This window comes from Nerophis lumbriciformis, linkage group LG07 (genome assembly GCF_033978685.3).
Source record: "Nerophis lumbriciformis linkage group LG07, RoL_Nlum_v2.1, whole genome shotgun sequence".
NCBI classification, from domain to species: Eukaryota; Metazoa; Chordata; class Actinopteri; order Syngnathiformes; family Syngnathidae; genus Nerophis; species Nerophis lumbriciformis.
Window position 1 is genome coordinate 39130113 of NC_084554.2, and position 24309 is coordinate 39154421.

General features: G+C 39.8%; 3 protein-coding genes across 5 annotated transcripts in view; 2 read left to right on the top strand and 1 right to left on the bottom strand.

Moving 5' to 3' along the window:
• Positions 1–24309, bottom strand: part of LOC133609521 (threonine synthase-like 1) — a 242160-nt gene that overhangs the window by 11011 nt on the left and 206840 nt on the right. For 2 of the 3 annotated variants that reach the window (XM_061965147.2, XM_061965146.2), the window contains one exon: positions 3810–5189. In XM_061965147.2, coding sequence (XP_061821131.1) covers positions 3810–5189 — 1380 coding nt within the window. Of the gene's footprint in view, positions 1–3809; positions 5190–9025; positions 9140–24309 lie in introns of those variants that run through there. The other variant, XM_072913516.1, reaches the window with a different exon arrangement.
• On the top strand, positions 9380–12841 carry enkur (enkurin, TRPC channel interacting protein). The gene is made up of 5 exons (XM_061965149.2): positions 9380–9739; positions 9808–9953; positions 11980–12191; positions 12252–12398; positions 12466–12841. The coding sequence occupies exons 1-5, from the start codon at positions 9663–9665 to the stop codon at positions 12634–12636; spliced, it is 753 nt and encodes a 250-aa protein (XP_061821133.1). The 5' UTR covers positions 9380–9662; the 3' UTR covers positions 12637–12841.
• Positions 15030–24309, top strand: part of LOC133609518 (phosphoribosyltransferase domain-containing protein 1-like) — a 29955-nt gene continuing 20675 nt past the window's right edge. The window contains exons 1-4 of the mRNA XM_061965139.1: positions 15030–15846; positions 15931–15999; positions 16069–16175; positions 16245–16428. Of these exons, the coding sequence (XP_061821123.1) occupies positions 15967–15999; positions 16069–16175; positions 16245–16428 (324 nt within the window). The 5' untranslated portion in view covers positions 15030–15846; positions 15931–15966. The remainder of the gene's footprint in view (positions 15847–15930; positions 16000–16068; positions 16176–16244; positions 16429–24309) is intronic.

Sequence of the window (24309 nt, forward strand, 5' to 3'; positions counted from 1 at the left end):
AATATCGGCAGTCCAATATTATCGGACATCAATCAATCAATCAATCAATCAATGTTTATTTATATAGCCCTAAATCACAAGTGTCTCAAAGGGCTGCACAAGCCACAACGACATCCTCGGTATAGCCCACATAAGGGCAAGGAAAAACTCACCCCAGTGGGACGTCGATGTGAATGACTATGAGAAACCTTGGAGAGGACCGCTTTTTATTAACATTGGGTGCCAGTTCTATGATTAACTACATTCCTCCATAAAATAGATAAACAGTTGTGATACATATCTGCATGTATCTATTAAGTCCTCCCAGTCTCTGAGCCAATTTAAATCTAGGCTAAAAACATACAGTATTTTTACTCCCTGGCGTTCAAATCCGGTTACACAGGATTTCTTGGTTGTTTTTATTTTTTGTTTTATCCTTTTTTATTTATTTATTACATTTGAGTATTTTAGGCGATATATTCTGCACTTCTTTTAAGGTATATTTATTTTATTCATCTTTCCGTGTAACCAAGTAAATATGACACTATGTGCCCCTTTTCTTATGTCTGTACAGCACTTTGGCCAACTGGGGTTTGTTTTTAAATGTGCTATATAAATAAATAAACTGAACTGAACATTTCTTCAAAGAAAACTGGTTTTGTTGAATACAATTCTACCCAAACATTTAATAAAGTCAAATACAAATAAGGCAACAAGAGAAGTATCCAACACTTCTCAACAATATGATTTGCCTTAATGGCCAGACAATTTTTTTTAATTATTTATTTGGTAACACTTTAGTATGGGGAACATATTCACCATAAATTCGTTTCTTATTAACATGCAAATTAGTTGCATATTGGCTCTTAATTAGTCATTATTAAGTACTTATTAATGCCTTATTCTGCATGGCTTTATTATACAACCAGTAAGCCATTAACTAAGAGTCTTCCCTCAATAACCTCAGAATTATTGCTTATTTGTAACCCTAACCCTTATATGTTCCCCTTGTGTCCATCCATCCATCCATTTTCTACCACTTATTCCCTTTGGGGTCGCGGGGGACACTGGAGCCTATCTCAGCTACAATCGGGCGGAAGGCGGGGTGCACCCTGGACAAGTCGCCACCTCATCGCAGGGCCCCCTTGTGTCCAAGTAACTCTAAATTAAGTCTCTGTTACTTAGAATATGTTCCCCATACTAAAGTGTTACCATTTTTTTTAATTCATTGTGAATCGTTACAAATAAAAATCGATTTTTTTTTTTCAGACCCCTACAGCTACATTTGTTTTCATATACCGTACTGTAAAATAGAGGCAGATAAAACCGCTGGATACATGCTTGCTTGAGGGATTGATTAAAAACGTCAAGGGGTTTCTTACAGCCAAAGCAGTTAATGCCAAGGTTTTTTGCTAATTAAGATACCGAGCGGCCACTATAAGTGGTTAACTGAACAAATGTTAGATAACTTAGTCAACAAAATACAACGATTAATTCGCCTTTTTAACCTGTGTGCAAGCTTCAGATTGACTATACACACACTGAGGATCTCCTCCTTCCAAAGCAATCAGCAATTGATCAAACATTTTAACAACTTCAGATCTATCTGTTCATATAAGTTTTTATTACTTTAAAAAAAAAATGTTTATGGTCTCATTGTTATAAAAACAACAGTTGTTTTTTCATAATGGCACATTTGTCATTACTTCTAAAAATAACTTTCAGAGTGGAATATGTGAGATTGTGCAATTACAGCCTTGAATAGGTCAATAACTCACAACAACATTGATTTCGTAAAGCTCTCAGGTTTGATGACAATAACATGTGCTATTCTATTTTGAGAGAGTTTATTGAGTCCACATAAGTCTTTTATAAATATCTGCCATGTTATATATAACTCCTCAAAATCTTTTTCATTGCACTTCAGCGGTTTAATGGCAGTTTAACTCATTTTTACGCACATCAAAGCTCATAGTTTTCTGGCGCTATCTGGTGGTTTAGGGACACAATAACACCAAATACATATGTTCTTTTATTTCAATCAACAAGAATGAGATTCTTTGAGTTTTCATGGAAAAACATAGTCATATACCAGGATAAATCCATCCATTAATTTCCTACCGCTTATCCCCTTCGGGGTCGCGGGGGGTGCCGGAGCCTATCTCAGCTGCATTCGGGCGGAAGGCGGAGTACACCGTGGACAAGTCGCCACCTCATCGCAGGGCCAACACAGATAGACAGACAACATTCACACTCACATTCACACACTAGGGCCAATTTAGTGTTGCCAATCAACCTGTCCAGTCCCTTAAAATATAAATTATTATCGGCCGATAAATGCTTTAAAATGTAATATCGGAAATGATCGGTATCGTTTTTTTTAATCATCTGTATCGGGTTTTTTTTATTTTTATTTTTTTTATTAAATCATCATAAAAAACACAAGATACACTTACAATTAGTGCACCAACCCAAAAACATCCCTGCCCCATTTACACTCATTCACACAAAAGGGTTGTTTCTTTCTGTTATTAATATTTCTGGTTCCTACATTATATATCAATATATATCAATACAGTCTGAAAGGGATACAGTCCGTGAGCACACATGATTGTGCGTGCTTCTGGTCCACTAATAGTACTAACCTTTAACAGTTAATTTTACTCATTTTCATTAATTACTTGTTTCTATGTAACTATCTTATATTGTTTTACTTTCTTTTTTATTAAAAAAAAAGTTTTTAATTTATTTATCTTATTTTATTTTATTAATATTTAAAAAAAGGACCTTATCTTCATCATACCTGGTTGTCCAAATTAGGCATAATAATTAGGGATGTCCGATAATGGCTTTTTGCCGATATCCGATATTCCGATATTGTCCAACTCTTTAATTAACGAATACCGATATCAACCGATACCGATGTCAACCGATATATGCAGTGGTGGAATCAACACATTATTATGCCTAATTTGGACAACCGGGTATGGTGAAGATAAGGTACTTTTGAAAAAATAAAATAAAATAAGATAAATAAATTAAAAACATTTTGTTGAATAAAAAAGAAAGTAAAACAATATAAAAACAGTTACATAGAAACAAGTATTTAATGAAAATGAGTAAAATTAACTGTTAAAGGTTAGTACTATTAGTGGACCAGCAGCACGCACAATCATGTGTGCTTACGGACTGTATCCCTTGCAGACTGTATTGATATATATTGATATATAATGTAGGAACCAGAATATTAATAACAGAAAGAAACAACCCTTTTGTGTGAATGAGAGTGAATGAGGGAGGGAGGTTTTTTGGGTTGGTGCACTAATTGTACGGTAAGTGTATCTTGTGTTTTTTATGTTGATTTAATAAAAAATAAAAAAACCGATACCGATAAAAAAAAACCGATACCGATAATTTCCGATATTGCATTTTAAGGCATTTATCGGCCGATAATATCGGCCTGCATCTCTAATAATAATGTGTTAATTCCACGACTGTATATATCAGTATCGGTTGGTATCGGTAATTAAAGAGTTGGACATTATCGGAATATCGGATATCGGCAAAAAGCCATTATCGGACATCCCTAGTTATTATGGGAATTAATGGGGGCGTTCTTAAGAGAAAGTGTGTATACTTTGTTTGTATCCTATTCTAACAATGTTGCCATCAAAAACACAATGCAATCTTATAAAAAAAAAAAACGTTGAAAAAAACTCCTTAGAGACATTTCAGACCCCTAACTAGCAAACTAACAATCATATCACATAAAGAACAATTTTAATGCCCGCTTTGGACCATAGAGCTACACAAGGAGTAATTTGGCTTACCTGTGGTAATAAACGTGCCCAGTTGATGGAGTTGGCGGTGCTGAGAACTGTACCGTACTCCACAGCGAGGTGCCCGGTCAGGCCGGACTCGCCGAACATCCTCTTGATGCTTTTCTGGCAGAAATCAAAGTCAGAGCGCACGCTGACCGCCTTGGCGTTGCTCTGGTTGGAGCTCGTCATCTGCAGCTTCTGGATCTCGCTCACGCCCTCCTCGGGGAAGAAGACCAGCACTCCCGTCCGGCGTCTGTCTGCGCCGCGCAGGCCGCCAAAGCCGCTGAGCACGGCGCTACCTGTGTCGCCGGACGTGGCGACCAGGATGAGATAGTTGCACATGGGCGGGAGGCAGTGGGCGAAGAGTTGGGGCATGAGCTGCAAGGCGAGGTCTTTGAATGAAGCGGTGGGGCCGTGGAATAGCTCTTGGATGTACGTATTGTGGATCAGGTGCTTCACAGGTGCAACGTCCTCACTGGAAAAGTTGGACGCGTACGCCTTGTAGATAATTTCTCTCAGATCCAAAGCCGAGACATCCAACGGGTGGATGCACTTCTCAAGTAGCACCAGTGCTTGCTCTTGATAGGTCATGTCAACCAGTCTCAACCACTCACGAGCACCCATTTTCGGAAAGCCATTCTTGGGTACATAGAGACCGCCATCTGAGGCCAGACCCTCCACCACCACGTCACTGAAGTGTGTTGTCTCACTGGACGGCCTCTCGCCGTCACTCCTGGTGGACACGTAGGTCTCTGCGGCATGGTTGTGGTATCTCTCCACAGCCTGCAGCACCTTCTCCGCTACTTCCTCCGCCGTGTCCCCCCGGCCACACAGCACCCGCACGTCCAGCCATTTCTCATAGAACTGCTTCCTGTAACGCAGAATGTCCCTAATGGACAGCCCCGCCTCCTGGCCCACTATCCTGTCCACCTTCAGTATGTGCAGTCTGTGCAGGATCTCCTCGCTGTCCACATCCAGGTAGATGACCACGCCGCTTCCTTTCACGTGCTGCATGGCCTCAGGGTGAAGAGGGTTGGAGCCTGTGAGGGAAACCACACATCCAGAAGCTGAGAAGTTACACAACGCCTGACCCTCTTCCTGCAGGAATCGCTCTCCGCCGACTGCAACCAGTTTGGACGCGACGGGCATCTTCCATGTTGTCTCTAAGACATCATCATCCACATCAACAGCAGGAAGTCCAAGTCTGCAGGCTACAATCCTCCCCACTGTGGTCTTCCCTGCTCCAGGTGGGCCCATAAGTAGGATGTTCTTCTCTCCCAGATATCCAGCAGCAGTGGAAAGACATGACTTTGGTTTGGGAGCCAGACCCAGGCTGCATCGGACTGCTCTTAGTGCAAGGTGGCTCGCACTTCGCAAACCCATGTTGTCCTGAAAAGACAAAAAAAAAAGTTACCTTGAATAAATATGACCTGTTCTGACCAAACAACTATCAATCAAATCACTATCACAGATGTAACGAACGGTGAAAACTGATTCGCAAATGTGAGCTGTTCGTTTGGGAGTAGATATGTCCGATAGTGGCTTTTTTGCCGATATCCGATATTCCGATATTGTCCAACTCTTAATTACTGATTCCGATACTAACTGATATATATATACAGTCGTGGAATTAACACATTATTATGCCTAATTTTGTTGTGATGCCCCGTTGGATGCATTAAACAATGTAACAAGGTTTTCCAAAATAAATCAACTCAAATTATGGAAAAAAAATGCCAACGTGGCATTGCCATATTTTTATTATTGAAGTCACAAAGTGCATTTTTTTTTTTTTTTAACATGCCTCAAAACAGCAGCTTGGAATTTGGGACATGCTCTCCCTTAGATAATTCTGATACCCACTACAACTATGGGAAATACTATACTTTGACTTTCACAAAGTGCATCATTTTTTATTCTTTTTAAACATGCCTCAAAAGAACAGCTGCAAAAACAATGAAGGCACACAGCTTCAGTCCAGAGTATACTAGAGTAATAAAGTAAACACTAACATAGTCCTCCTTTAGTGCAAGACTGCCTGGCATACTGTATGACAGGAAATTATAAACTGGGCTCAATCTAAACAGCCGATATGGGCATCTACATCAACTATATGATTTGCCTGAGAAGCTGGACAGGACAAAAATAAAAAAATAAAATAAAAATAATAATAATAATAAAAAAATAAATACTTTTTTTGAAACCAATACCGATAATTTCCGATATTGCATTTTTAAAGCATTTATCGGCCGATAATATCGGCAGTCCGAAATGATCGGACATCTCTATTTGGGAGCCATTTTTTAATGCAGATGCAGCGTAGACATTTTTTACTCTAGTTGATGTGGTGCTATCAGCGTTCTTTAAATCAGGTGTCCAAAATGTGACCTGGGGGCGATTTGCGGCCCGCAGCTCGAGTTTTGTTGGCCTGCAGTATATTGTTGAATTAAAATGTTAAAAAAAACAAGTAACAAGCGGTAGAAAATGGATGGATGGAAGTAACAATGCAAGAAAAAAGAGCAAAATGACAATGTAATGGGAAAAAGCTTAAATGTTGAGACTAGATGGTGTCCCGATATGATGTTGATATCTGATATCCATCTGATACAAGCAAAATAACAAGTATTATATTAGCGTAATCGTAGCACCTGGGGATAGGTTGATTGGCAACACTAAATTGGCCCTATAGTGTGTGAATGTGAGGCCCTGTGTTGGCCCTGTGATGAGGTGGCGACTTGTCCAAGGTGTACGCCGCCTTACGCCCGAATGCAGCTGAGATAGGTTCCAGCACCCACCGCGACCCCGAAAGTGACCAGCGGTAGAAAATGGATGGATGGGTATTAGTGTCCTTAATTGACAACAGTTGTTCACGAGTGAGGGAAGAGTGGATCGTGAGATCGACAGGCGGATCGGTGCGGCATCTTCAGTAATGCGGACGCTGTATCGATCCGTTGTGGTGAAGAAGGAGCTGAGCCGGAAGGCAAAGCTCTCGATTTACCGGTCGATCTACGTTCCCATCCTCACCTATGGTCATGAGCTTTGGTTCATGACAAGATCACGGGTACAAGCGGCCGAAAATGAGTTTCCTCCGCCGGGTGGCGGGGCTCTCCCTTAGAGATAGGGTGAGAAGCTCTGTCATCCGAGGGGAGCTCAAAGTAAAGCCGCTGCTCCTCCACATCGAGAGGAGCCAGATGAGGTGGTTCGGGCATGTGGTCAGGATGCCACCCGAACGCCTCCCTCGGGAGGTGTTTCGGGCACGTCCGACCGGTAGGAGGCCACGGGGAAGACCCAGGACACGTTGGGAAGACTATGTCTCCCGGCTGGCCTGGGAACGCCTCGGGATCCCCCGGGAGCAGCTGGACGAAGTGGCTGGGGAGAGGGAAGTCTGGGCTTCCCCGCTTAGGCTGCTGCCCCCGCGACCCGACCTCGGATAAGTGGAAGAAGATGGATGGATGGATGGAATTGACAACAGCTAAGCACACAATAAAACACAAGCTAGACATACATGAAAATAGTCCTACAATAAACAATATTGCAGTCTAAAACACAACATCTGTCAATATAAACAGGTATTAAATAGAGGTTCAAAGTCTCCAAGGCAGTAGAGTATTAAACTTGCATCCAGTAACAAACGTGTGCGAATCACTCCACTTACCGTATTTTTCGGACGATAAGTCGCAGTTTTTTTCATAGTTTGGCCGGGCTTCAGTGCGACTTATTTATGTTTTTTTCCTTCTTTATTATGCATTTTCGGCAGGTGCGACTTATACTCCGGTGCGACTTATACTCCGAAAAATATGGTACTATGTCATGAGCTTAATAAATTATTGTGATCACTATAGGTGCAGTCACAATAAATAATAAAAAATTGAAAAAATAAAATTAAAAAAACAATTACCACTCCACGTCAACTGAAAGACCGCATAAGTCTATTCCAGACGGTTAATAATAAATTGGTAAGTGTACCTACCATTTTTCTCTGTTGACTTATTTCACTTGTTTTTTTGTTTTTTTACCATGAATTGATTAACGTGGACCCCGACTTAAACAAGTTGAAAAACTTATTCGGGTGCTACCATTTAGTGGTCAATTGTACGGAATATGTACTGTACTGTGCAAACTACTAATAAAAGTTTCTATCAATCAATCAATCAATCACTTGATCAAGCCTTTTCTATCTAACATACCAAACTACAAAATAATAGAAGTACGTATCAAATGGTGCGGATATCGTATCGGATTACTATCCGTGATGTTGTCACATATAATACAAAGCTGACACAATGTTATTACATTACTTTGAATAAAAAACATTTCTGTTTTCAGCATTTTTTTTTTTTTACAGAGTAAAAACATATCAAAATGGTCCTGCATGTTTTGACTTTTCGGTATGCACCTAGAAAAAGTAGAAAAATTGTGGACACCCCTGCTTAATGCTCTGTTAATTGTTACCCCCAAATTACCCTAAAATCTGTTGATTTTAGGGTAATTTGTATTTGCTTTTTAAATGTGCATTTTACTTCTGTTTTAAATGTTATTTTTTTAGTCTGTCCTTTGCCTGTATTTCTTTGTGGTGTACAGCCCTTTGTTCTTCAACTGTGGTTGTTTTAAAGCGCTTTATAAATAAAGTTGGTATAGTATGGTATGGTTATAAAGCTTTTAGGTGAGGAAACATTCAAAAATAGTGTGGCATGGGGATATGGCATCACTTTTTGGAATGTTTACAATGAAAACACATCAAATATATAAGTGAAGTCCAGTGATGCTGGGGTAAACTTAAATCATGCTGATCCACATCTTATCTTACAACTGCTACCTGTGATTGTTTCCTTAATCAAACAGTTTAAAAACGTACTATAATAACGAGACACTTTTGTGAACGACTCTTTAAAAAGAACGGCTCCTCAACATCCGGCTCCTTTCAAAGAGCCATAAATCCCATTTATAAAGTCTATGATCGATTGATTGAAACTTTTATTAGTAGATTGCACAGTTCAGTACATATTCCGTACAATTGACCACTAAATGGTAACATCCGAATACATTTTTCAACTTGTTTAAGTCGGGGTCCGCTTAATCAATTCTAATTATTAGTCCAATTATAATAATATTGACTCTCTTACGTAAGTAAGTGATTTAATGCCCAGCGGCTACTAGTTAACTCACTTCGCACATAACGTCCATGTAGTGTAGTCTAATGTGTACTTTAATGAACGTATACTTACCTGAACTTTTTTTTTTGTCCACACGAGCGACCAATTATGCTTTAGTAGTAAATAAAACATTGGTTTTGTGGCATAGTAGAGGGTGCCATATTGGTAATGTCAAAACAACTACGGCGCGCCCACAGAGACAAAATTAAGACCTTCGGTATTAAAAACCAATAGACAAATAGTAAACATTATAAAAATACAGATTTGTATCTAATATATACATAAAAATATTGAAATGAAGCTTTTTTTTTATTTAACTCCATGTTCTAACTTCATTGAGAACTTTGAAGTATATGGCATTTGGGACACAATGCTACGTCACGCTGCATTCACCGTCATCGTAAAAAAGTACACGTCGTCGTTAACAACCACATTACAACTCACTTCCTAATAAAATACTTATAAATGATAAAATTACCATTATAACCGAAGGACTTAAAATCTCGATACGTGTAGATATCTAAAAACAACAACAATATATTTAACGTTGTACAAAATAACGACCGTACATGAAAGCAACACTAGGTCAATGGAGGTTACCTAGCAACAAGTCAAAGCAAAAATGCCTGGAGAACATTCTAGCTAACGTTAGGTTGGCTAATAGTAGATATTCAACAACTTTTAAACCATACAAAGAGACATTGTCAACATGGAAGACACTGCCTACCCCGAAGAGAGCATCTATAATTTTTTAGCGGAGCAGGTTCACAGTGAAAAAGAAAAAATGTAAGTAAAATATTGCTAGCTAACTCATCTCAGTCATTTGTTTTCATGATAGAAATGATTCTCTTTAGGTACACGTCTAAGTATAGGCCCAGACTTATCCTTGAGGAGAGGTTGAGCAAGAGTACAATGAAAACGATGGGACCGGCAAAAGTTGATGTCCCGTCTCCGGATAAATACCTCAAGAAGCATTCCAAAGAAGTACAACTGCCTGAAAGTGAGTTTTTCTAACCGTGTTAAATCAATTTTTGTTTCATCTGACATCACATGGACAAAAATAACACCTTTTGGAGGAAGGTTCTGTGGTCAGATGAAACAAAAATTGAGCTGTTTGGCCACAATACCCAGCAATATGTGTGTGGATGTGAGTGTGAATGTTGTCTGTCTATCTGTGTTGGCCCTGCGATGAGGTGGCGACTTGTCCAGGGTGTACCCCGCCTTCCGCCCGATTGTAGCTGAGATAGGCTCCAGCGCCCCCCGCGACCCCAAAGGGAATATGCGGTAGAAAATGGATGGATGGATGGATGTTTGGAGGAGAAAATGTGAGGTCTTTAATCCCAGGAACACCAAGCCTACCGTCAAGCATTGTGGTGGTAGTATTATGCTCTGGGCCTGTTTTGCTGCCAATGGAACTGGTGCTTTACAGAGAGTAAATGGGACATTGAAAAAGGAGGATTAATTCCAAATTCTTCAGGACAACCTAAAATCATCAGCCCGGAGGTTGGGTCTTGGGCGCAGTTGGGTATTCCAACAGGTCAATGACCCCAAACACACGTCAAAAGTGGTAAATGAATGGCTAAATCAGGCTAGAATTAAGGTTTTACAATGGCCTTCCCAAAGTCCTGACTTAAACGTGTGGACAATGCTGAAGAAACAAGTCAGAAAACCAACAAATTTTTTAAGAGGAGTGGTCAAAAATTCAAGCAGAAGCTTGTGGATGGCTACCAAAAGCGCCTTATTGCAGTAAAACTTGCCAAGGGACATGTCACCAAATATTAACATTGCTGTATGTATACTTTTGACCCAGCAGATTTGGTCACACTTTCAGTAGACCCATAATAAATTCATAAAAGAACCAAACTTTGACTTTAGGAAGTCAAACACAAATACAAATAGACGGAATAGAAATTGAAAGAGTAAATGAAACCATATTTCTAGGTATAATGATCGATGATAAATTGAACTGGAAATCTCATGTAAAAAATATACTACATAAAGTAGCAAGAAACACGTCAAGAATGAATAAAGCAAAACAGCTTCTAGACAAAAAAAATCACTTCATATTCTCTACTGCTCACTGGTGTTTTATCATATCTGAGTTATTGTGTAGAAATATGGGGAAATAACTACAAAAGTACACTTCATTCATTAACGGTGTTACAAAAAAGATCAGTTAGAATAATACATAATGTTGGATATAGAGAACATACAAACCCTTTATTTATTGACTGAAATTCCACGACATAGTGAATTTGCAAACAGCTAAAATTATACACAAAGCAAACTATAACCTGCTACCCATGAATATACAACAATTCTTCTCAAAAAAAGAGGAGACATATAATCTTAGAGAAAAATGTAATTTAAAACATCTGTATGCACGTACAACACTTAAAACCTTCAGTATATCAGTATGTGGAATTAAATTATGGAATGGATTAATAAGCAAAGCAATCAAACAATGTACTAATATGATCCACTTCAAGAAACGCTTCAAACTTAAAGTGTTTACAAAGTACAAAGAAGAAGAACCATGATAAACATTCTGAATTTATTTCATCCATTCATTCATTCTCAAAATAATCTTACTCACCTCATCATATGAAATATAACTTACTTCACCAATTATTATTTATTGAATTATTTTTATTGTGATTACTTACGCAGTATATTGTGAATAAATTGAGACTAGGAAGTGAACAAAAGTTTTAGCTCTTATGTAAAAGAAAAGGGGTAGGATTAAATAAGCTCTGCTTTTTCCTACTCCTTTTCAAACACGTTGAATAGAAAAACTGGAAATTGTGATGTATCATGTTGTATATTTGCATGTTCGAAATAAACTCAAACTCAACTCAACTCAAACATCGTGAATGTTTTTTGTGACCAACAAGTATGTGCTCCAATGACTCTATCACAAAAATATAAGAGTTGTAGAAATTATTGGAAACTCAAGAGAGCCACGACATTACGTTCTTTGCAAGTGTATGTAAACTTTTGACCACGACTGTAACTCTCATTTTTAGAAAAAGAGTGTTCTCGCAAGTTCGTCACAAAAAAACCCCCCGTCCCCTTGAGGACAGAACGCCCGCCTATGGGCGTCCACACTAAGAAGAACTTCATGACGACAACTGTAGCGGCGCCCGTGAAACCGCAGCCTGCTTGTGTTGACAGCAGCCGAGGTCACAGGGAGCTCCTTGAAAATTCCGGACTCGTGCCCAAGTACAGCAAGAAAAAGGTACTGCAAGGAGACACTTGACATGTAAGAAAAGGCCTACAACCTGTTCTTGGCGTGCAGGATTATGGCGAGGTGCCCGGGTACTTGCAGCATCGCAGTGAGGAGGAGCAGTGCGCCGTGGACGAGTACAACAAGTATCTGTCGGAGCAGATGGATCAGGGGTCCATGACGCAGCTGTCTGATGAGGAGCGGCAGATCAACCTGCAGGTATTTGAGGAGGACATGCGCTTAGACCTCCGTGCAGCGAGAACCTCAAGAGGTCTTTTCCCTGCAGCGCCTGAAGAGCAACTGGGCCGAGCTGCATCAGGAGTACCAGCGCCTCCCGGTCCTCATCGACACCATGGCGAGGAAGGCCCGCAAGCTGCAACTGGAGGCGGAGATGAAGCAGCTGGAGAGCGACATTGGCCTCTTCGAGAAGTTCAAGACCATCTACATCGCCAAATAGAATCATAGACTGCCACCTGGTCCTGCACAGTATCGTATATTTTACTACAGTATTTCTTATGAAGAAAAATGGATACACTTCAGAGTAGTCAGTGTACAGCTTGTATAGAAGTGTAGATTTATGTTGCGATCGAGCCGATTCAAGCAAATTCAACTTGTGTTTGTTTCTTGTGTAGACAAAGCATAAACGCTAAAGTGTGACAATATTTCAACTCTTTATTGCTCAAACGGCACAATTTTAGCTCAGACCTACTTCCCGTTCCTGTCTACGGCGCTAAGCCTTCTGGGTAATGAAGTATATCAACATTTACCTGTATTTATCTATTTATTTAAGCTTAGTTTATCCTGGGTAAGTCAATTAAGAACAGAGATGTTGATGTGTGATAATAATCTCTCACCCTCACAGAAATGCGAGCTCATTTAGCTAATTTTGCAGAGTAATCTTTTGGTATTTGACACATTCTAGCTGTTGACATGCTAACATTAACATGTTTTTCTTTTAACTCATTTAGCAAATACACTCCTTTCATACATTTTGCTACTTGATGCTATCTGGGTAGTGTGCTATATGTTAGCATTTCAATTAGCCTTCAGCTTTTCAGCATACACATAGTTATATTGAATTAAAACAGTATATATATTTGCCAGTGAGCTTTAAGTATGTGTTTCTACCCCACAGAGTTATATTTTGGTACTTGAAGCATGATAACTGTTGACATGATAACATTAGCATGTTAGCGTGCTGGCTTTTTTTTAGCTCATTTAGCAGGTACACACCTTACACACATTTTGTTAGTTGACGCTATCTGGCGAGCATGCTAACTGTTAGCATTTCAGTTTCCCTTCGTGTTTTTAGTATTTACATACAATTTAGTTGTATTGGTTTTTAAAACAGTACAGACATTTGACAGTTAGCTCTGAGCATGTGCTTTTACCCCTCATAGTCATATTTTGGTACTTGACGCGTGTTAACTGTTGACATGCTAACGTTAGCCTGATAGCTTTTTTTAATTTTTTTTATTTTAGCTTATTTTGCAGATAAACACCTTTCACACAAACTCATACATTTTGTTACTTGACACTATCTGGTTAGCGTGCTAACTGTTAGCATTTCAGTTCACCGTCGGCTTTCCAGCAGTCACGTTGAAGTTCTCCCGAAATTGCATTTTCTAGTTACCGTATTTTTCGGAATATAAGTCGCACCGGCCGAAAATGCATAATAAAGAAGGAAAAAAACATATATAAGTCGCATTCTTTGGGGAAATGTATTTGATAAAACCCAACACCAAGAATAAACATTTGAAAGGCAATTTAAAATAAATAAAGAATAGTGAACAACAGGCTGAATAAGTGTACGTTATATGATGCATAAATAACCAGCTGAGAACGTGCCTGGTATGTTAACGTAACATATTATGGTAAGAGTCATTCAAATAACTATAACATATAGAACATGCTATACGTTTACCAAACAATCTGTCACTCCTAATCGCTAAATCCCATGAAATCTTATACGTCTAGTCTCTTACGTGAATGAGCTAAATAATATTATTTGATATTTTACGGTAATGTGTTAATAATTTCACACATAAGTCGCTCCTGAGTACAAGTCGCACCCCGGGCCAAACTATGAAAAAAATTGCGACTTATAGACCGAAAAATACGGTACTATTATTATTTATGATTAATTAAAACAGTTCTGAAATTTGACAATGAGGTCTAAGTACCGTATTTTTCGGAGTATAAGTCGCACCTGCCGAAAATGCATAATAAAAAAGGAAAAAAACATATATAAGTCGCACTGGAGCCTGGCCAAACTATGAAAAAAACTACGACTTATAGTCCGAAAAATACGGTATGTGCTTTTTGACTTTCAAGTCTTTGCAGTGTAAAATTAGTAAAACATCAGTTTTCATATGTTTTCCCATTTTTGCTGAAACCATGTGCTTTTTGAGGTAACAAGGAACACTTAAAACATTGATAGCAAATTAATAAAATCACGAGCTGATTAAAAAAGAAAAACGCTTCAAAAGATGGCAACTTTTTCCCCAATTTTCTGAAAAAGCTGCTGTGAATTCAGTCATTTGGATGGATGGAAGCTCTATTGTCAATGCATTTAAAAAGTACAACCAAATAACATTCTAGGCGCAACAATCACAAAAAAGCGGGTGTTCACGAGTGCTGTTGGGGTTCATGCACTGTGTAAATTTGACAAAGAGGTCCAAGTCTGTGCTTTTTAACTTTTAAGTCTGTGTGGCGTAAAACATCAATTTAAATGTTTTTTTTTTTTTTACCAATTTGTGTTAAAAAAAATCCTGTGCTAAATTATGGATAACAAATTGGATGGATGGAAATTAATGAAATCACAAGTAATTAAAGAAAATTAAGCCTCAAAACATCACAACTTTTGCCGCAATATTATAAAAAAGCTGCCGTGAATCGAGACATTTTAGGCCGCAACAATTACAACAAAAGTCCACGAAATCCTGAAAGAACTGTTGTGATGACACAAATGAGTTATAAGATAATTATGATCGTAGCATCATGGTGTGGGGGTGCACAAGTGCTACCGGCTGTTGTGGTCTATGCACTGTGTAAATTTGACAATGAATATGGGCTTTTTGATTTCTAAGTCTGTGTGGTGTAAAACGAGTAAAACATCGGTACAATATTTGTTTCCCGATTTTTGTAGAAATCCTGTGCTTTTTGAGGTTACAAGGAACACTTAAAATATTGATAGCAAATTTATAAAATTACAAGTTGATAAAAAAAAAAAAAAGCCTCAACACATTTCAACTATTGCGGCAATTTTTTTGAAAAAGCTGCTGTGAATTCAGGCATTTTAGGCCGCGATAATCACAACAAGGCCCAAGAGGGACTGTTGCAATGACACAAATGGGTTACAAAATGGCTGTTCGGCAGTTGTGGTACTCCCATCCCCACTATAATCTCGATATATCTGGTACATGCTAAATATTTGTCTACTATTGTCTTTAAAAAATAATAACTATCAGCTCGAGACAATCTTGAACGCATACTTTTTGCCCCGCAGTAGGCGCGCATGCCTCAATGGCATCACATGAGGGCAATTAACTCAACAAAGCTGCGCTCTTTCAAAAAGAAAAAAAAAAAACAAATGACTTAAGCGTGATCGGTGACGACTGGAGTGTTCATTTTGTGAACATTCCTGGACGAGAAGCAAGCAAAAAGTGTGAGTATCCCTTTGGCGAAAGCTTACTATTGATAATATGTGATTGATGAATGTGTGCCTTTTTGTGTTCCCCCTGAACCTTAGCACCGGCGTGGTCTTGTGAACTTTGACCTGCCAGAAATGGAACACGCGGGGAAGAAAAGAGGCATTGTGGTAAAGTGTAACACGCAACTAGCGCTTCAATGATGTTGCGTGAAATATGGATATATGGTCTTGCCACAGATAAAAGATGACTGGCCAGGATACAGCCTGGACCTGTTCACCTACCCGGAGCACTATCATGACGACATAGACAGCGTTTACATTCCACACGGCGTCGTCATGGACAGGTGGAGTCACTGTCGCCACACACCATGACGCGAAAGGTCGATCCTAAAGACGCCCCGTGTTGTCCGTAGGACCGAGCGCCTGGCCCGCTACATCAGGGACGACTTTGCAGACGACAACATCACGGTCCTGTGCGTCCTGAAGGGCGGCTACAAGTTCTGCGCCGACCTGATGGAGTTCATCAAGGTGCTCGGACGCAACTCCAACAAGTACCTGGAGACCCGAGTGGAGTTCATACGCCTCAAGAGCTACCTGGTGAGACACTTTAACCCAGGGGGGGTCCAGACGTCTTCCATCGAGGGCCATTTTGAGATTTTAGTCTTAAAAGAATTATGAAAAAACAGACATTACATATTTTCAAAGTCACAACTTAGTGTTAGATTTGTGGTATTGGTGACAAAGTGTACTATTATTACTTATTTCAGACCTGTCCAAAGTGCAGCCAGGGGGCCACTTGCAGACAGAAGTTCAGGTTTTTTTGGCCCACAACTTGTCGAAAAAACAACAGTAAAAATGTAGAAACGATCTAAAAGACAAAATGTACAAAACCCAAAACCAGCAAAGTTGGCACGTTGTCCATCCATCCATCCATCCATTTTCTACCGCTTATTCCCTTCGGGGTCGCGAGGGGCGCTGGAGCCTATCTCAGCTACAATCGGGCGGAAGGCGGGGTACACCCTGGACAAGTCGCCACCTCATCGCAGGGCCAACACAGATAGACAGACAACATTCACACTCACATTCACACACTAGGTAATTCGTAAATAAAAACAGAATACAATGATTTGCAAATCCTTTTCAACTTATATTCAATTGAATAGACTGCAAAGACAAGATATTTCATGTTCAAACTGAGAAAACATTTTTTTTTGGCAAATAATCATTAACTTACAATTTAACGGCAGCAACACTGTTGCAAAAAAAATTGGCACGGGCATTTTTACCACTGTGTTACATGACCTTTCCTTTTAACAACACTCAGTAAACGTTTGGGAACTGAGGAGACCAATTTTTGAAGCTTTTCAGGTGGAATTATTTTCCCATTCTTGCTTGATGTTCAACAGTCCGGGATGGTATTTTAGGCTTCATAATGCGTCACATATTTTCAATGGGAAACAGGTCTGGACTAGAGGTAGGCCAGTCTAGTACCCGCACTCTTTTACTATGAAACCATGCTGTTGTAACATGTGCAGAATGTGGCTTGGCATTGTCTTGCTGGAATAAGCAGGGGCGTCCATGAAAAAGACCTTGCTTGGATGGCAACACAGATGTGTAAGTTACCCATGCCTTGGGCACTAATATTGGGCATTGCCGCTTACGTGCAGGGATTTCTCCAGATTCTCTGAACCTTTTGATGATATTACAGACCGTAGATGGTGAAATCCCTAAATTCCTTGCAATAGCTCGTGGAGAAATTCATTTCTGATACAAAGTAGCGTACAATTCAAACTTATATCTGTAAGTAGAATCGCTATGAAACCGCTAAAAACTACCGGTACAACAAATAGGATGGAGAGAAGACGCTGTCAAAGTGGACGGTCAGAAAGCGTTTTGAAGATGATCTGTAAAACATAATCTATGCTACTATTTGACCAAAGAACCACCATTAAATGTTATGTAGACCACAAGGAAGTGTTTTAAATGTAGAAAAAATAATCATAATATGACCCCTTTAATGCGCCCTATAATCTGGTGCGCCTTTCGTATGAAAATAGACCTGAACAGACCCGTTTATCGGCAGTGCGCCTTATAATCCGGTGCGCACTATGTCCGAACAATACGGTACATCTTTTTCCTCTTTTTTCTTACATTTTTACCGTTTTTTTCCCCCCGAAAAAACTCAGGCTGCGGGCCACAAATGGCCCTCGGGGCCCACTCTGGACACCCGTGCTGTAACCCTTTAACGTCATTTGCAGTGTGTTTCGTTTTGGCCAGCGGCATATTGTTAAAAAATAAAATACAACATAACCTGCATCCGAACACTGCATTGTATTCACGCCACATTGAGAAGACAAAAAACTTTAGAGGGTATAGAACAGGGGTCGGCAACCCAAAATGTTGAAAGAGCCATATTGGACCAAAAATACAAAAACAAATCTGTCTGGAGCCGCAAAAAATTAAAAGCCATATTACATACAGATAGTGTGTCATGAGATATAAATTGAATTAAAAGGACTTAAAGGAAACTAAATGACCTCAAATATAGCTACAAATGAGGCATAATGATGCAATATGTACATACAGCTAGCCTAAATAGCATGTTAGCATCAATTAGCTTGCAGTCATGCAGTGACCAAATATGTCTGATTAGCACTCCACACAAGTCAATAACATCAACAAAACTCACCTTTCATGCACAACCTTAAAAGTTTTGTGGACAGAATGAGACAGAAAAAGAAGTGGCATAAAACATGTCCCAGAAAGTCGGAGAAAGTTACACATGTAAACAAACTATGGTGAGTTCAAAGACCGCCAAAATTAGTAGGACAAATCGGCGCTCGCCAAATACTCGAATCAGTGAAGCATGTTTAATATAAACAGTGTGCTTTGTAACAATTAGGGAGGCTTGTGTCATGTTTGTCCTCCTACAGAAACCATATTAAAACAAAAAATAGATTTTTTTTCCCTTTCTTTTTCCATTTTTCATACATTTTTTAAAAAGCTGCAGAGAGCCACTGGTTGCCAACCCCTGGTATAGAATAAGTGCTAATGTTTATTTGTGACAAAATATCCCATTATTGCAGTACTGTACTGTACGTTGTTACCAATGGTCAGAGGTGGGTAGAGAAGCCAAAAATGTACTCAAGTAAGAGTAGCATTACTTTAGTTTCATATAAAAGTAAAACATCGTCATCCAAATATTTACTTGAGTTAAGAGTAAGTATTCAGTGAAGAACTCCTCAAGTACTGAATAACTGGTGAGTAACCTCTGATCTATTTAGTAGCTATTTTAATGTGACTTGCACTACAACTGTGGTAGGTTTGTGCCTGTATACAGAGAGAATGTACCACAAAAATGCACATTTTACAGTGACTTATGATGTTATAAGTAATTTTATAAACATTTTTGCACGTGCGGGATCTATTCGCTCACATCTTTTTGGCACTGTATTAGAATTACACAACAAACACTGAATACATCTAAATGGTTGAAAGAGGAAGTGTAGGAAAGCTTTAGTCATCATCAGTAATCATGAGATGACATGAGGACAGTGTTGTTGCATGGAAAAGCTAGCAGGCAACTTGCAAACAGGGAAAGGTTGCACAGATGATAGCAGTGTAAACCAACTTGCACAACATTACAGAGTTGACCTGAAAACAGAGGAAGTTCTGGTGGAAAGAAACTTTCTTGCCTTGAAAACAGAGGCTGGATGTCCACCCAAAATGTTGTCTTGCAAGATTTTTTTTGCTTACAACCTGTTGTTACTGTATTAGAATTACACATAAATACTGAAGAAATTGAAATGGTAGAAACACAATATTGTTAGTTTGCTGGTATTACAGTAATGGTAACTTAAGGCACTTAGGTGTCAAATTCAAGGCCCACAGGCCACACCTGGCCAATAGGGATGGGCGATATGGACTATCACAAAAACCTGCCATCTATGGTGAAAACGATCAAAGTGAAGATACCCATAGAACTCCATCTTTTTGACTATGAGTCTATCAGTGCATCCAGTCTTCAGAGACCCCAAAACACGACTCTACAATAACACTAAGGCCATTAAATTACATCAATTAAGTTTAAGTAGCACATCTAAACTGCAAAGCTCATACGGTATAGAAACTATTTTTTTGTCAGCAATATTATAGACATTATTATTATGAGTTTTGTATTACTAATCAATCAGATCAGAATCAGAATCAGAATCAGAATCAGCTTTATTGTCATTACGCAAGGTAACGAGATTGAGGCCATTCCATACAGTGCGATGTGTGCATGCTAGAAAAACAATGTGCAAATATATAGAAATATAAAAAATGTAGAAGTGCAATGAATATGGTGTGAAATGAATATATACATGAAAAAACAAAACAAAAACAGGGTGGTTGGTGTAATGGGTTATTGCACCGAAGAGAAGGCAGTTATGAGGGACAATGGGGCAGTCCGTTCAGGATGGTTATGGCCCTGGGGAAGAAGCTGTTCTTTAGCCTGTTTGTTTTGGTTTTAATGCACCTGTAGCGCTTCCCAGAGGGCAGCAGGTGGAACAGGTCAGAGCCAGGGTGGGTGCTGTCCTTGATGATGGCACTGGCTCTGTTGAGGCAGCGGGAGGTGTAGATGTCCGTCAGAGAGGGGAGAGGGCGGCCGATGATCTTCTGAGCCGTCTTGACCACTCTTTGCAGCCTCTCCCTGTCTGCTGCAGTGCAGCTGCCGTACCATACCGTAATACAGTAGGTCAGCAGGCTCTCGATGGACGAGCGGTAGAAGGTCAGCAGCAGGTCAGGCTTCAGGTTGTACTTCCCGAGGACTCTAAGGAAGTGTAGCCGCTGCTGAGCCTTCTTGATGATTGATGTGGTGTTGACTGTCCAGGAGAAGTCATTAGAGATGTGGACTCCAAGGTACCTGAAGGTGTGGACCCTCTCTACACGCTCGCCGTTGATGTAGAGGGGGGCAGGGTCGGTGCTGCTCCTCCTGAAGTCGACGATGATCTCTCTGGTCTTGCTGGTGTTGAGAGCGAGGTTGTTCTCCGAAGACCAGGCCGTCAGCTTCAGGACCTCCTCTCTATGTATGTTCTCACTGATCCAGGTCATTGTCATCTCAGGGCATTCAATCGATCGCAACTGGACTGTTTGGTTTGTCTTAGAAGACGTTTCGCCACTCATCCGAGTATGCTTCTTCAGTTCGTGCTCAGATCTGACATATTCGATTTATTTAGCAGCTATTTGTAATGTGACTTGCACTACAAGAGCTAGATCTGACCAATGTAAGTCTACGAGCACGAACTGAAGAAGCCTACTCAGATCAGGGGCGAAACATCTTCTAAGACAAACCAAATAGTCCAGTTGCGATCGATTGAATGCCCTGAGTCATCCAGATGCGACTTCAGTGTGACTTCTCCCGCGCTCCGGTCGCATAATGGCGAATAATGATGATGCTTGTCATAAAGTGTCATCATTATTCAACAAAATAGACGGTTACAAAATAAATAGTTGACAAATCAAAATAAATATATGACAAATTAGCAGAAACAGACGAAAACAATGTTTTAAAAACACACGTCAATCAATGTTCCACCACTGATCGCCAACACACTTTTCAGGGCAGACATCGAGGCAAATGTCCCCAAAACTGCGGGAGACATCGTCTTTCATGATGTTCTCTGCGGTTGAGAAAATGTTGAATTTGATTGCACAGAATCCTTGAAATTGCCACAAATGCGCCAATGCTGAGATGACTAGAATTGAAACATGTTTACTTTTGGGTTTACTTCTGTAAACACTGCAGGACGTGCGACATCATGACGCCATGATGGTCGGTTTGCATTCACATTGGAGTCTGGACATTTTTTTTTAAACGTGAACGACTACATAAAAACATCAGATTTGACAAAAAAAAATCTGAATTGGACATCCTAGCCTGCAGTGTTGTGAACGCACTGACGTAGCCTTAATGCTTTGTGGTCTGGCTTGACCTGGCTAAGACATGGACTGGATTTTCAGTGTAGTAATGCAGGCTTTACTGATGGAACGGATTGGATAATAAGCGCTGACAAAGGGTCTTCAAATGATTTATAATCATAGTGAATAATGACTGGTTATATTATTATTTACTTTTATTCCTGCATATTTATATAGATTTTTTCTGCAATTTTGTTGTTTAAGAAAAAAAATCACAACAAATTATTTAGGAGTGTTCAGGAATTGTATCCCCCCTAAAATAGGCGCAACTACACCAATGCGAAACATGTTTTCTTTAGTTGGAAGTGGAATTCTTTTAAGGGGCTTCACGGTGGCAGAGGGGTTAGTGCATCTGCCTCACAATACGAAGGTCCTGAGTAGTCTTGGGTTCAATCCCGGGCTCGGGATCTTTCTGTGTGGCGTTTGCATGTTCTCCCCGTGACTGCGTGGGTTCCCTCCGGGTACTCCGGCTTCCTCCCACTTCCAAAGACATGCACCTGGGGATAAGTTGATTGGCAACACTAAATTGGCCCTAGTGTGTGGATGTGAGTGTGAATGTTGTCTGTCTATCTGTGTTGGCCCTGTGATGAGGTGGCGACTTGTCCAGGGTGTACCCCGCCTTCCGCCCGATTGTAGCTGAGATAGGCTCCAGCGCCCCCCGCGACCCCAAAGGGAATAAGCGGTAGAAAATGGATGGATGGATGGAATTCTTTTAGGCTGAAATGTGAATATTTCTATACTGACACAGATGGCAGCACATGATACAAATGTTCATTTTCCTAGTTTGTAATGTAAACATTGAAGAGTAGAAATGTGACGTTTGCGAATGAATCGAGCGATTTGAACGGCTCTTTGAAGTAAACGATGAGAACCGGTTCCCAATTGTGAGAGTCGTTCGTTTGGGAGCCATTTTTTATGCGCCTGCAATAGCCCACGCCTCTTGAATTCACTTTTTGTTCATGAAAAAAAAATAAAAAAAAAAAATAAAAAAATAAAAAATATATACATACAGTGCATCCGGAAAGTATTCACAGTGCTTCACTTATTCCACGTTTCGTCATGTTACAGCCTTATTACATAATAAAATTAATTAATTTTTGTCCTCACAATGCTACAGACAATACCCCATAATGACAATGTGAAAAGTATTTTTTTCAAAATTTTTGCAAATGTATTAAAAAAAACACAAAAAAACCATCACATGAACATAAGTTTTTACAGCCTTTGCTCAATACTTTGTTGGGCAGCAATTACAGCCTCAAGTATTTTCGCTTTACATTAAATTCCTTAAATGTTCTCACATTTGCATTTGTTATTTTGTATAGCTGTATTTCTATAAATAAAATGGCTGTACTTTCGACTCTGTTTCAATAGCCACAATGTGTGAATAATGAAGATTATCTTCCGTTTTCAAATTACCTTCTTGAGTGAGCGTCAAACCATGTCATGTTACTCTTTGCCACTAGATGTCACTGTTGCTCATGCTTTTAAAACGTCCCCGCAACAACAAACGGAGGACACCACAAGGACACAGACAGGAAATAGGCCTACTATTGTTAGCAGATAATAATATGCCTGAGCACCTGGAATTGTAACTCCAGGAATTTACCTTGGGGATGTTATAGTGCCGCATTAATGCTTTTTTTTGTCGCCATTGATTTAGTTTGTGGACCCAATTTGTCTTTAATACTTTGTTTATTTAATTTTAAAAAGTTTAAAAGTTAAAGTACACACATACTAGGTGTGGTGAGATCCTCTGCATTTGACCCATCACCATCACCCCCTGGGAGGTGAGGAGAGCAGTGAGAATTATTTTTGGTTATTTAACCCCCAATTCCAACCCTTGATGCTGAGTGCCAAGCAGGGAGAAAATGGGTCCCACTTTTATAGACTTTGGTATGACTCGGCCGGGGTTTGAACTCACAAACTACCAATCTCAGAGCGGACACTCTAACCACTAGGTCACTGAGCAACCCTTAATTATGAACAGTGCACATCTAGATTGACTAAGTTGAAAGTGGTTCGGTCCCTAAACATCCAGATAGTGTTTATGCCAGGAGCCGGCCCAGCACAGTTAATAGTGTCACTGAACATTAAGAGGAACGTAAGTCTAAGTCGAAATGATGTGCCATGCAGGATTATTCAAATGTCTCAGTTTAATGTCACAGTGAGGTTCTATTTTAAGTTTCTTTGGTCTTTGGGACAATTGCTATCATTTTTCAGTACCATGTGACTACAGTATTACCGGATGCCAACAACACTAGAAGGCCACATGTGTGCTATTGCAGGTCAGGTTGGAGTCATGTGACCCCCAAGCCCTCAGGGTTGCAATTTAACCCACGTCACAGTTGTTTTTAACCATGTGAGGCGTGTAAGTGCATTTATGTCAGACAACTCATTCATGAGCCAAATCCGTTCCGCGAGTTTCTCAATTTTTGTAGCACATTCCTAAAAAATATCTTGTAAAAAAGAGGATATTTGACTAGCTTTTTGCATTTGTGTGACCACTCGCCCACA

What these genes read in the sequence shown, in the direction of transcription:
- enkur (XM_061965149.2), top strand. Translation starts at nt 9,663, where the DNA reads ATGGAAGACACTGCCTACCCCGAAGAGAGCATCTATAATTTTTTAGCG. An exon ending in CACAGTGAAAAAGAAAAAAT is followed by an intron (nt 9,740 to 9,807) that starts GTAAGTAAAATA and finishes GATTCTCTTTAG; the next exon opens with GTACACGTCTAAGTATAGGC. An exon ending in CCAAGTACAGCAAGAAAAAG is followed by an intron (nt 12,192 to 12,251) that starts GTACTGCAAGGA and finishes CTTGGCGTGCAG; the next exon opens with GATTATGGCGAGGTGCCCGG.